At 34.6% G+C, this 13,089-nt stretch overlaps 1 protein-coding gene across 1 annotated transcript in view; it reads right to left on the bottom strand.

The window, feature by feature from the left end:
- Nucleotides 1-13,089, bottom strand: part of Cog4 (conserved oligomeric Golgi complex subunit 4) — a 224,393-nt gene that overhangs the window by 197,739 nt on the left and 13,565 nt on the right. Inside the window, exons 10-13 of the mRNA XM_085955281.1 lie at nt 12,748-12,880; nt 11,521-11,654; nt 10,529-10,714; nt 8,854-9,062 (exon numbers count right to left, since the gene is read on the bottom strand). Of these exons, the coding sequence (XP_085811407.1) occupies nt 8,854-9,062; nt 10,529-10,714; nt 11,521-11,654; nt 12,748-12,880 (662 nt within the window). The remainder of the gene's footprint in view (nt 1-8,853; nt 9,063-10,528; nt 10,715-11,520; nt 11,655-12,747; nt 12,881-13,089) is intronic.

Raw genomic sequence — 13,089 nt, 5'->3', positions numbered from 1 at the left:
CATTTTTATTTTTTATATAAAACGTTAACATATGTATGTTTAAATTTAAAATACATCTATTTTCCTATAAAATATAAATGTGAATAATGTGAATTCCTTTATATTTGTATCGATTCAAGCCTTGACTGCAACAAAACTCAGTTCAATTTAAATTTAAAAAAAAAAGTTATTCACATTTGTATTTTATCAATATTTTAAGATAAAAAAAAACACAGACTATTATTCGCTACATACATAATTTGAAAACCTATATCCCCACTATAAAATTTGAAAAAATACGACATTCTACTTGAACCTGTAACCACTGGATTCGCACCAATGTGTGCTTTAACCAATTAAACGACGGGCATCCTACTTAATTACGACAAATATAACTAGCAGTTCTTACATGAAATGCTTATCAAATTGAGTTACATAATGTTGACTATCAGTTTTTGTGTTTTTTAATTTATTCGTTGAATAAAATAAATGCTTTATTGAAATAGTTAAGTACTACATTTTAATGATAAAAATACTCATAAAATACGATACGGTGACTTTCAAATAACACACGTCATTTTATATGTTTTTTTTTTAATTGTTAGTTTATGTTTCAACTAAAAAAAGTTTTATAATGTTTTTAGATGCGTGTTAATTATTTAAAATGAAAGTTATAAGGAAAATATATTAAATTGCCGGTCAGCATTACTCGTAGAGTCATTACGGTCGCCCTTAAGAAGGTTCCACATCGCTTAATAAATGTCAATAATAATATTAATGCGATACGACACCAGTCCTCTGTGGCACTGTGCTAAAAATATAAAAGCTCCCGCCGATCACTGGGACATGTCCCGCTCCCCTCTCTCTTCAACTAATCCTGCCGCACTTACAAAGCAGAAAGTACCCCGCCACACAGGGAGCTCCGTGGTCTGACTGATCTGCGGAAAACTACCCGGCGCTCCGGTCCGGGATTCGAACTCGGTACCACCGCAAAGCCAGTCCCGGGAGACCCGAGATAGACGACCGGCGTCGAACTCACGCCATGCATTTTTCACTGTACGTGTGTTTCCTGCGCCTGCCTCGAAGAACATGTTGGAAGCCATGTGTTAGATTTTAGAAAATTTATCACTGGTATTACATACAATAATTATTTAACATGAAACTCATTTCATTGTCATAGTAATCTTTATCTTTATCTAACTTATGTACCAAATTATAACGTTTGAGTTTATATGTATCGATACACCAGTTCAATAGGGGAACAACTCAAAATTTAAAGGTTTTGAGTTAAGAATGCCATTTGATGTAGAAAGGTCTTTTCTTTATAATTCAGCAAAAAAAAATAATTAAAAATTTCTTCAATGTGTCATAAAATCGAATAATCCTTTCTAAGATTAATCAGTAATTCCATTATATAATCAAATTTATTTGTTAATTCGTTATTAAAATGTACAATTTCATTGTGCATTGATGAATTCCACTAAATCAAATACAAAAAATTTACACTTTCATCGAAATCAAGGCTTTAAAATTAAAATAAGAATTACTGCAAAAAATTCAAACGCCATTATCTCGGAACAAGGTTTTATGAGTTGTTCCCCTATTGAACTGGTGTATCGGTATGTAGGTATAATATAATTAAACCGGAGTGTATATTAATTGTAAAAATATCTAAAATAATGTTTTCGAGCGTTGACCTATACCAGGGCACTCTCGCATGCAAAATTTCAATATCAAACTGACTTAACTTTTCAACTTCATACAATATGTACCTACCTATTATATCATTATTTGATTATGCTAATAGAATAGAGCAGCAATGCTTTAAAACCAATAATACTGATTCGCAATATCTATTACTAAAGCAACGTTGTTATTATTATTAAAATTACCTCAGTAATATATTATACAGTATTGAGTATGCCTTTCTTGGAGGATTTCTCTCCATCCAAAAATCTGATGAAAACGCGCAATCATGGATCGAGGCTTCGCCGGTACCTCTGTAGTGCTGACAATGTGATTTTCTGTTACAGTAACTATGCTTTTGCTAATGAATATCTCAATGCTGTCGCCAATACCCTGCCGCCTTACGAGTGAATGAATAAACTAAGGTGATGTTTTCAAAACATTGCCAGTAACTTCGTCAGCCACATTACGTACGTATCAAATTCTAAATACACTATGTTAGACATAAAATAACATTCAGTAAATAATAATATTCAAATTCATTACAGAACCTTTAAAAAATTGTCATTGGCGACATCTCGTATGTATTGACGAACTATAAATTATTGTTCTATATTTGAATTTCAGGAAAATTTTATAGTGACATATTATTTGTATGAGGTTCTATATATTGTTTATTTTCTACTATACACCAAGCAATATAGTGTGCATTCCCTTATTTACAGAGTATGCAACGTGTGTGCCAGTGTGAGAGGCAGTTCAAAAAAGAATAAATTCTAGACAGTCTAATTCAAAGCTCCAATGCACGATCGTTATGACATGTTCGAATGCTTTGGTGGCTGTTTTCTTCGTGCGATAATATAATGAAAACTGCTCTTCCCTTATCGACACAGTGACAATTATTAATCTTTTATTTTAGATAAGAGTTCTTTATTTTAGCGCTGTATCCTTTAGGTTTATTCTAAATTCGTACCATATCATCATATATTTTTTTTAAACCAAGTACTGTGCATCGATTGACACAGATAAAAAACGTTGAAAAAATATCTGATTCTGACATCTTTTTTATTATTGTTTCTTTATTAAACACCATAACAGGCCGTGAAGCCCAATAATTGTGGTAAAACTCCCAGGCTTGAGGAATTTACATAATTAGATTATGTAAATATATTTTAACCTCGCCGGGAATCGAACCCAAAACTCCGGGATGGAAGGCCAGCGCCTTACGCACTGCACCACGAGAGCCACCTATCTTGAAGATTGACAACTCGGAAAATCAAAAAGGGTCTGATTCTGAAGGGAATTTTTTTCAATTAGCAGATCAGAGCACACATTTTAGGGCGCCGTGAGAGAATTTATGCAAAGGCGGCGTGAATCTAGAAAGTATGGAAACCACTGCCTCATAAAATTGAAATGTATAAATAACAATGTTGCCATCTTTTTACATTTACATTGTGACGCGAGGCTGTGCCAAATATTCGTAAGTTTTTTAAGGGAACTTCCCGAAGCAGTGTAGGTACATCAGCAAGTCACTTCGAAAGTTAAGTTCGAAGCTCAAATGAGATGACCTAAATTGGCTCAACTTTGATTAATGAGATGAAAATACTGTCTGTCATATTTCAAAGAATTGCTACGAGATGGGGCTAAAAACAGCTATTGATTTATATACAAAATAGTGCGCGAGAACATTATAACATTGTTATAAGTAACTCAACAAACATAGATAGGTAGTTATCGCAAAAAATGACTCTTCAATAATTTAAGTTCCGTTGCCAAAAATATTAAATATTGATATAAATTACAAAGTAAATTGATGTGCCATCACAACTAAGAGATGTTCCGTATATATCGAGGGTTATGCCGAGACTGGCGTATTAGTATAATATTTACTTAGGTAACTGAATATAAAAATTTCCATAGAAATCGTTGCTTTTTTTCAGAAAGCACAATGATAATGAAATTTACATATAACGTAAAGGGGACATTTTTTTTTAAATATCGGTATTTAATTATTAAACCTCAATATTAGATATGTGTTATCGCGATGGTCGAGCGATAACATGTCGGCTTACAAAATCGCGGGTCTCGGGTTCGAAGCTTGTGTCTGGAAAATTGATACGTTAATTGGACACAAAGCATGGACCTAATAATTTGAGTGTGAGTGAAAGTGTCCAACAGCCATTTCTCGTAAAAATACAAATATATTAAGAAATCTCTTCGTGAAGACAGATCAGATTGTTGAGCCATTTTGTTAATATATTCAGGATAGAATATATTGGCGAATCTAGAAAAAAAGGATACAGAGATATATGCCCTCTTGTCGTTTTTAATATTGAGGTTGTACACAAATCGTTTTCTAATGATATTCACGAAAAATATCTTATTTTCATTCGCGACATGGATTCTATCGCCGTAACTAACCCGCCCTCACCTTACAGCGATCTTACAAAAGCGATCTACGTGCTACAAAAATCATGTAGCATGAAGCGCGGTACGTGTTGATAGATCGAAGGAAATACCGCCATCTTGTGCTTTCCTTATGCTCTGGTACTATAGCGTTAAATTTATATTATAGAGGTTTTTTACAAATAGCTTACTGAAGCGTCAATCTGAGATTTTGGCATATTGTTTGACTCAAGATTATCTTTTCACTCATACGACATTACTAAAGCTCTGCGTGCAAGCAAGATTCTAAGCTTGCAAGTTCATCATGCGGCAAGAACCTAAATGTTTCACGTAGATACAATATACGTGTCGTTAGTCGGAGTATTCTTGAATATGGGTCCAATATCTGGAGTCGTTATGAGGTTCCCCACAAGCTTATTTTAGAGCGTATGTAGAAGACATTATTTTTTTTTCAACATATGTATTTTATAACTATTCTCCTTTTGATAATCTTTCAAACGAGTATTTTCCGACTATCTTTTTTCAATGCATGCTCGTCTTTCACTCTTTTGAAGCTCGCAGGTCACTTCTGCTCTTAAACCATTTTTCCCTGCTCTGACGTCAACAATACTGATGTTCTGAAAAATTTTAATCTGTATGCACTTGTCAATTACACACGTGATGAAAACCTTTTCCTCAAGGCAGGCCAGGCCTATCAGGCACTAATAGCGAAAGGTGTGCAGTTGTCAATGCGCTTCATAGAGACGAAGATATCTAAAGTTGTTTCTGTTTAGAATTTTTTATTTAATATTATTCTTTGGTTGGTTTTTCTATTATCGTTTGATTTAACTGTAGTATTCTTTGGTTCGGCGGAGGATAAGTATAGAAGATGACGGATGAACGGAATGAAGACGGTAGTAGTTGTTCATAATGATGGAGGAGGCGAGATTTTATTTACTGTTGAAAAAAACTACAATGGTACAATCGATGCAATATAATAAATAAAACGGTATTTCGGTGCAATGTATCTTTAACGGAAACTTGTAATCGAGTGAGATGTCCAATCGATTCTGATCCGCTATTTATTGACCGGCCGCATTATGAAATAATATTTTGAAATTATTATGAAATAATATTAATTCGCGATGTTATGAAATTGCAGATCCGCTATCCCATAACATTACGAAATCATATTATAAATATAGGTAAGTACTGACTGATTGTACGTGAAAAATGAATATTTAATAAATAATTAATTGAGATCTAGGTTATAGGTATCCGATGACAGCCACATACCTTTTGTTTTTATCCTAAATATCAAGTTGTGAACGTCTTGAATTAACATTTTTATGTACCTATATACTCAATATGTTATTTATTTTTAAATAATAAAAATAACTTCTAAAATGGCAAAATACTAAATAAAACATAAACTTATGTGAGTTGGTGAATATATTCTTTTGATAAGAGAAAGAACTCAACTATAGAAAGTTATCCCTGATGTAGAAGTTGACAAACAAGATTTATACGAACTTCTTGTCATGATTTTTTGTACTGAAATGTTTCTCTCAGAAACTTTACTTAGGTAAGCAAAAAAATCTTGTAGGGGATTTTAAAAAGCTTGACTTACGGGTAAGAAATAAAGAAAATCTCTCCATATTAAACGATTTGTTTTTCCTCTAAGGCAGCAGCATTATGAGTATGGTTAAATTAGCTAATATTAAATATATAAAAATAATTTAAGGGTGCAAAATTTCACGAGTAAAATATGCAAAGCAAACTTTGCGGATTCAACCCCTTGAGTCCCGGGAGGGTGATCGATCACGGGCGCTATTTTATCGGGGCGGATAATTCAAAATTAATTTCAATTCATTTTCAAACAATATGCAAAGGAGGTGGCTAGAGATTGAGCACAATGACAACAACGGTGCGCCCACCAGCGGGCGGCGGGGGAAAAAAATCATTAATTACAAGCCCTATGATAATAATGGCTTATACAAAAGCGTAGAGGCCTTTGAAAAACACACTACACTTGGCGTGAGAGGATGCGGATGAGGATAAGCCTCAATGGGATATTATTATTAGGGGTTCGGGTTGTAAAGGGATCAGTGGTGTAAAACCAAAATTAGCTCGGTGATATATTTTTACACAGATTCAAAGTGAAGACATGGGTAGTTTAATGTGTTATAATAATGTTACGGCGAACTCCACCAAAACTGGCGGGCCCTACTGTTTATTTTGATTCAGCTGAACAATTAGTTTTCTGACCATGTTAAAATAATTGAGACGTGGTGGTTTTGGTGACGTACAGTTTCTACATATAAAACAATTAGTGTAAATCAAACATAAGCCCGGTCGCATATACCGTGCAATACGTCGAATTTGTCGATGTGATGTTATCATTCACAAAACAATTTGATGTACTACCGCACATAGCGTCGGTGTGACATTTTTGTTGGTAGTCGCATGTACTAAATTTTACTCGTCATGGGCCGCATGTTGAATAGGAAAATGTTTCGTCGGCGCATTTGTTTTGGCTAGCCATGTCACAGTCGAGACCTTTTGTATGTGCAACCGGGCTTACGGAACATTAGTGCTGGCACACACGGTGTCACGTGTGGGTGACAGGTCACAGCATGATGAGCATGCCCAACAGTGTTCATAACTGCAATCTCGTTGTTCATCGCTAAAATTACAGTATGTCTGGATATGAGGAAGTATATGGGGTAAAATCGGGATGATATCATAGAGTGGTAGAAGCAGTGGGGCACAGTGTGATAGTGTGCGAGGTAACAATCAATGGATGTCAGTGGCACCAACAAACTGCGGCGCAGTTCGCTCTCTCAGTAAAACTACGCAACGTGTGTGAACGTCCCATAAAAACAGTATGGAAATGTCAGTGGTTGTGGTCCAAATAGGGGTGTCAAACTCCGATCGGATTTATCTATACTTTAATACCTTTATTTTAATATGAAACCGATAGCAAGTATCAATACTTGTCTTATACGGATTGGTAAAGGTGTGCAATTTTTTTTGATACGATATTAAGTTAAAGGTGTAAATTTAACATAGTATCTACTTTTTACGGTAATTTACATACATTACATTAGAACAATACATGTTGATTGAAAAAGAGTATTTATTTTGTATTTTATCCAGCCCGCACGATTTGATATGAATGCGGTAAGCTCTGTTATATTATGTAAGCGAATATTTTTATAGCTAAGTAGGTACATGAATGTTGCCAGAATAACAAATTGAAAAACCCCTGGTACGATAACATGATGCGTGATTTAGATAGTGATTTGTGAACTTAGTAGCCATTTTAAAATTTGTCGACGAATCTAACGGAAAAAAACCTTATTTTTTAAATTGGAACAAATCAATAACATAGGCAAGTGGAGTCTCTCCTGATATTTAACCTTATGCCCTATAGACGCGCGAGCATCGTCCGAGCCGAGCATGTGACAGAACTTTTCCGGTACCCTTAAACGGTGTACCGAACATGTTCGCGCTGATTCACTTCACTGACGGTTTATTAAAAGGTCTCGAGGCAGTGTGTAGGCTGCATTATATTTTGCACTGTATTTTTAACAGTGTATTTTGCAATAGTCGTGTTGTCATTTATTTTCATTTTGTTCAGTTAGTAAGTATAGAGTTACATTAGAGTCTATTTCACAGCCGTTTATTTAAAATGAAGATTATACCCCGTATGGGTCTTGGGTGACTATAATTGCCAACTTTTAATAAATTTTACTATTTCTAAGACAGAATTCAGTGAAGGGTTCAGTTATCACCAAAAGAAAACAGTCACTAAAGCAAATGAATCTATCATTGTGACCATGCATCAGCGCATTGAATTAACATTAGTTGGACTTATAAAAACTTTTGAATAACATGAAGCGCCTAGGTATTAAATACAACATACATTTTGTAACCGTCTGCATTAATCTATTCTACTCAGTTATAAATTTAATAAAACATAATATAGTAATTATGGAATTATGGCCCATATAGCCAAATAAATAATCACGTACTCGGGTAATTCATGAATGCTTAAAGAAGCATGACTATGGGTAGAAGAGATGCTTAAAATGACTGTGCGATGACTTCACACATATCCAGATCCAGTGGCGAAGGGTGGAGGTAGGCTGTTGAGATCCACCATAAATAGTGCACACTACTTTTTATCGGGCATATGTATTTGTTTTTATTGAAATAAGACAACAATTTACAGATGTGGTCGGTTAGTTTTTAAGGTTCAATTATACCCTGCAAAAACCAAGCTATAATAGATAATAGTCAAAAAATACTCTTCTATCTATAAAATATCTAAAATTATGCAATTAAATCATACATAACTTTAAATATAGATATAATAATATTTTTTATCTATTATAGTTTGGTTTAGGCAGGGCTTAATGAAATTAAAAAAATTAACCAACAATATGTGTAATATGTATTCTTAATCCAACGAACATAAATGAGTATGAATGAAAAAGTGTGCACAATTTTGTCTTATCGCCCAAAATATACCAATACTATTACGGTTTGGTTTAGGGAGGGTTTAATTGATTTTCAAAAACTAATCAATACCATCTGTAAATTGTAGTCTTAATTCAATAAAAAAAATATGTATGAGTAACAAAGTTTAATGTGCACTTTTTATAGCGGTTCTTAACAGCCTACCTTCACCCTTCGCTACTGCCAGATACTATAAACAATTATTGTAGACAATTATTACAAGAAAAAAACATGTTATACACAATAACTTTTGAAACAATCTTTAGTTATAAATCCTACCTTAAAGACAATATCTGGCGCACTTCCTGTGGTGACAGCCTCCATGCAGCTCCAGCGGCCCATTCAGCTGCTTCCGAGGGTCTTTCAGCCGCCAATAGAGCAGCGGCCTGAGTTAGTCGACCAAACCGGTCCCTGGCCGAGAAAGATGACAGTCCACCCAAATAAGAACAAAGAGATCTCACCTCTCGTTCCACTATCAGGCCCCCGAGCTAAAGAAAAATTAAATAATCTTCACAAGCTGGAAAATCTAACAATTCTTAGAATGTGTTAATATCACAAGGTTGGAAGGTTACAGAGGTAGAAGGTAGAAGGAAGATCTCTAAGACGTATAAAGACAATCTACTGCCAATTAATCAAGAAGTTTTGGTAAAGAATGACAATATTTATGTGATTTTCTCAAAGTCTAAGCGTTTGTGATTGTTTCTCTCCTATTACTAAATACAGTACTGTTTCATTACACAACTATTGTTGGACCTCGTGGCTTGTTGTAGTGTTAACAATAATATATGATATGTACTTTATTTATACTTCGAATAACCAGACAAAGATAAAATCGCTTATTAAATTTGTATCTGCAACAGGTGCAATACATTAATAAAATAGAAATTGTTTTATAATAGGAAAATCAAAAGTAGCTCAATGGCAATTCGATGGTTTCGTGAGAACCATGCAGTGTCAGCAGAATCCATGACATACGAATAGCTCTCAAATTAATGTTATTCATTTAATTTTTTTTTTTTTTCTACCATGTCCGATCCTAATAGGATCATATGGGCCTCCACAGAGTAGAGGTTTGTATTAACAGATTTTATTTTTTACGAGAAATGGATGTCAGCCACTTGCTCAACCTATTAGGTCAATACCCTGACTCACACACAAATTGAAAAACAATATGTGTACTTGCCAGACCCAGGATTCAAACCTGGGACCCACGGCGTGATAGTCCAACGCTTAAGCCGCGCGGCCACCGTGGGTCGGTGGGTAAATTATTGTTTAGTAGATGCAATTTCTTTGCATATTTTTACACAATCGAATTACTACTTAGTATGAGCACTTTTTTTAGCTCAGCGAAGTTTATTAATGTTTATTATATTAAAAATGTATTTTCTCACCAAATGCCTGAGATACTTTGTGTAAGCATTTTCCATCGTGACGGGTTCAATAAAAAGCTATTGCGATGGAATAAGTCACTCACTCGATATTCTTACTTCGTAATCTCTCACTTCTCATTGTATCTGAATCGTGTAACTGTCACTATGCCTCGGGCTATCTTATATTGTGTAATTGTATGTACTTGTACCTGATAATCTCGCAAATAAGCACGCAATCTACTCATCCTCAGACTTCAGTTCTTCACTCCTCCATCGTCAACATCCACACCCTCACCATTCTCCAAATTTACATGTACATAATATTTAATTTATGTGAAGCTATCTATATACAATATTCATACTAGATATATTTTCTCTCTTCTTTTGACTATCTAGATTTTTTGCTGTTCCGGACTATCTTAATCCATATTTGGATAATCGAGGTTCTATTGGAGATTTTGATATTTTTTGAGAAGCCTAATTTCATTCATCATTTAGCGATTTTTGACTATTTTCTAAATTCGAAACATGCAAAATCAAAATGCATATTATAATAGTATTATATAGAATAGAAAAATATTCACCCTATTAAATGTAGACTTCAAAATCAGCTTTTCCCATCTTTGATTGCAATCTATGGTGACTATTGTTAGCAAAGCATCGAAATTTGAGGGTGTCAAAGTATCTTTGAAAGAACTTAACAATGCATCCAGGTTCATTATCAAAGTTTGAGCGAAATTCTCTTCCGATTCATAGGCCCCGAAATCCTCCTACAAAAAATAATTGTTAAAACATTAATACTATAAAAAGTTAAAGTACCTAAACAAAATTCAATTATGAAATGTTTCGCCAATATCGATTTCACTTTCCATGCAACAATTACGAAGGCTAGAATAAAACATGACTTATTTAATCTATGCAATTCGTATGAAGTGGTTTTCAGGAAAACAAAATCGTCTTATGATTAAGGCTTTTCTAAAAGTATTAGATAATTGTTTTTCCTGTGGAAACAAATGAACAAATGAAGCATGGAAGGCCTCCACTGTTGTGGCGGTGGAGGGTATCTTCATGCGTTTGTGTGAACTTTTTCTACCCGCAAAGAGCAATCAGCTGTGAGTGAGAGAGTGCACTTAGTGTCCGTAGTGATTTCATTTCAAGCTTTGCATTATCCAACAGGAAACCATTTGGAAAATTGAGCAGTATTTTGGATACTACGCCATGGTCATTACACATATTAATATTCCATTGTAGACCCTGAACAAGTTGAAATGACGAGATTATAGACCAAATACAGACTTTAGTCATGTAGGAAGGACCATTCCTGCAAACACATAGAGACTGAGAAATGAAGTGTTACAGGAATGTTTCCAACAATGATGGGGCGCTACTGGGAGAAGTGTATGCAATCCCTAGGAGACGATTGTGGAGAAGATTAGAGTTTCAGACCTCCACGTGATTGTATTTTTCCTGACCAAAGGCTGGATACTCTTTGAACAGACATTATATGCTTATGTAAACACAGCTAGTACCTACATATTATATTATTATAGGTAACATCAAAATATAATGTACTTACTTCATTTGGATGATGATTGAACTGATTGAAAGCATCGATCCATGGATTCAATCTTGGTTTTACAGCACTAGACTTCAGTAATTGAAGCCCATATTCTGTCACACTCTTTAGATTTACTGTAACACCTGATAAACCTAAAAGAAAGAAGAAGAAATACATAATATAATTTCTCAATAATTATTATTATCAAAATGCATCTAGAACAAAGATAACCTTTATGTATTTCAACACTCATTGGCGATTTCAAAATATTTAGTGTGATTACATTGCTAGCTATAGAAAAATTTATATTCTGATAATATATATTGTAATATTATAGCCGCCATCTTTGACAGCATATTTTGCTGTATTGTTATTATGTATATAACATATTATTATTGTTTTTGATATTATTAGCGTTTTTTTGTGATTTTTCATGTAAATATTCTAATTAACTATAGTTCTGTGCATTTAGCTGCCTATTATTTAGAATAATAGATGACAGTCTGACCTTATAAAGGCAATTACAGCTAGATTTAAATTATAATGTTGATGCTTTAGTTTCGGTGCAAATTAACGTGTTTCATATTTCGAATGGTAATTATTATAAACAATACCATACATTCATAACAAATTCAAATTTCAAGGATTATCTTGGCTATATCTGTAAAAATCTAATAATTCATGTAATTGACTGGATCTAAAATCCTTGACAGATGTGAACAATAAGGCCAGCGCCACATTACGTGGATATTCGCCGGCGGAACGCCAATACATTTTATTACATATAATTTGCCGTCATCGGGCACATTACGCGGAAGATCGGTTGTCCGTTAGCGGGCCGCTCAACTTCGGCGTCTGCTCCGTCCTCTGCGCACCGGCGCTTCCGTCAGCGTCAGATCGGCAACGTCGCATTGTACGTTACTTAATGCAACGCAGCATATTCGTAGGATATTCGGCGTCGCGTGTGCAAGTAAATAAGCGTTGGCAGTCGACTGATAATCTGCCACCAAATATTGAATGTGGCTGCAATGGTTAGTAACGGATTTACCGCGATGTAATTTCAGCGAAAGAACTTCCGTCTAGTGTGGGCGTAGCCTAAGTGTTATGTTTGCTACAACTGAATCTGCAGTGCTATCTAACCATCAGTCTTAGAAGTCTTTTTTTCAACTCATATATTTAGACTTCTTCTAGAGAAGGTTTTCTTCGATGTCTTTTATGGTGAACTATTTCATAATAAATATGTACCTGATAGGCAACTCTCCAGTTTTCCTCTGTCACTCTCGCTCATGGAAGAATGCTGTTGGATTATTTCTGTCATCATCGACTGACAAAGTGTTTCCACATATTCAACGCTTACATCGCTGTTGTTCAAATGAGCCTAGAAAACATGACATATTTTAATCGTAATAAATAATATATTAGATCTCACAAGGAAACCAAAGAAGAAAGAAGACCAGTGGGAAGCTGCGAATGCCCCGGTTCCCTAAAAATGTTTTGCGTAATAACATATACAACACCAAGGGTCGGAAAAGGTGTGTAAACGATCATGGAGAAAAACCAATTAGTAGGTTATCTACATATTGCACC

The sequence above is a fragment of the Rhyacophila brunnea genome, unplaced genomic scaffold (genome assembly GCF_057557595.1).
Source record: "Rhyacophila brunnea isolate RB1 unplaced genomic scaffold, BYU_Rbru_1.0 scaffold_5, whole genome shotgun sequence".
In the NCBI taxonomy this organism is placed as follows: Eukaryota; Metazoa; Arthropoda; class Insecta; order Trichoptera; family Rhyacophilidae; genus Rhyacophila; species Rhyacophila brunnea.
The sequence above is the reverse complement of the archived record's forward strand: the minus strand, read 5'-3'. Positions and strand labels throughout refer to the sequence as shown.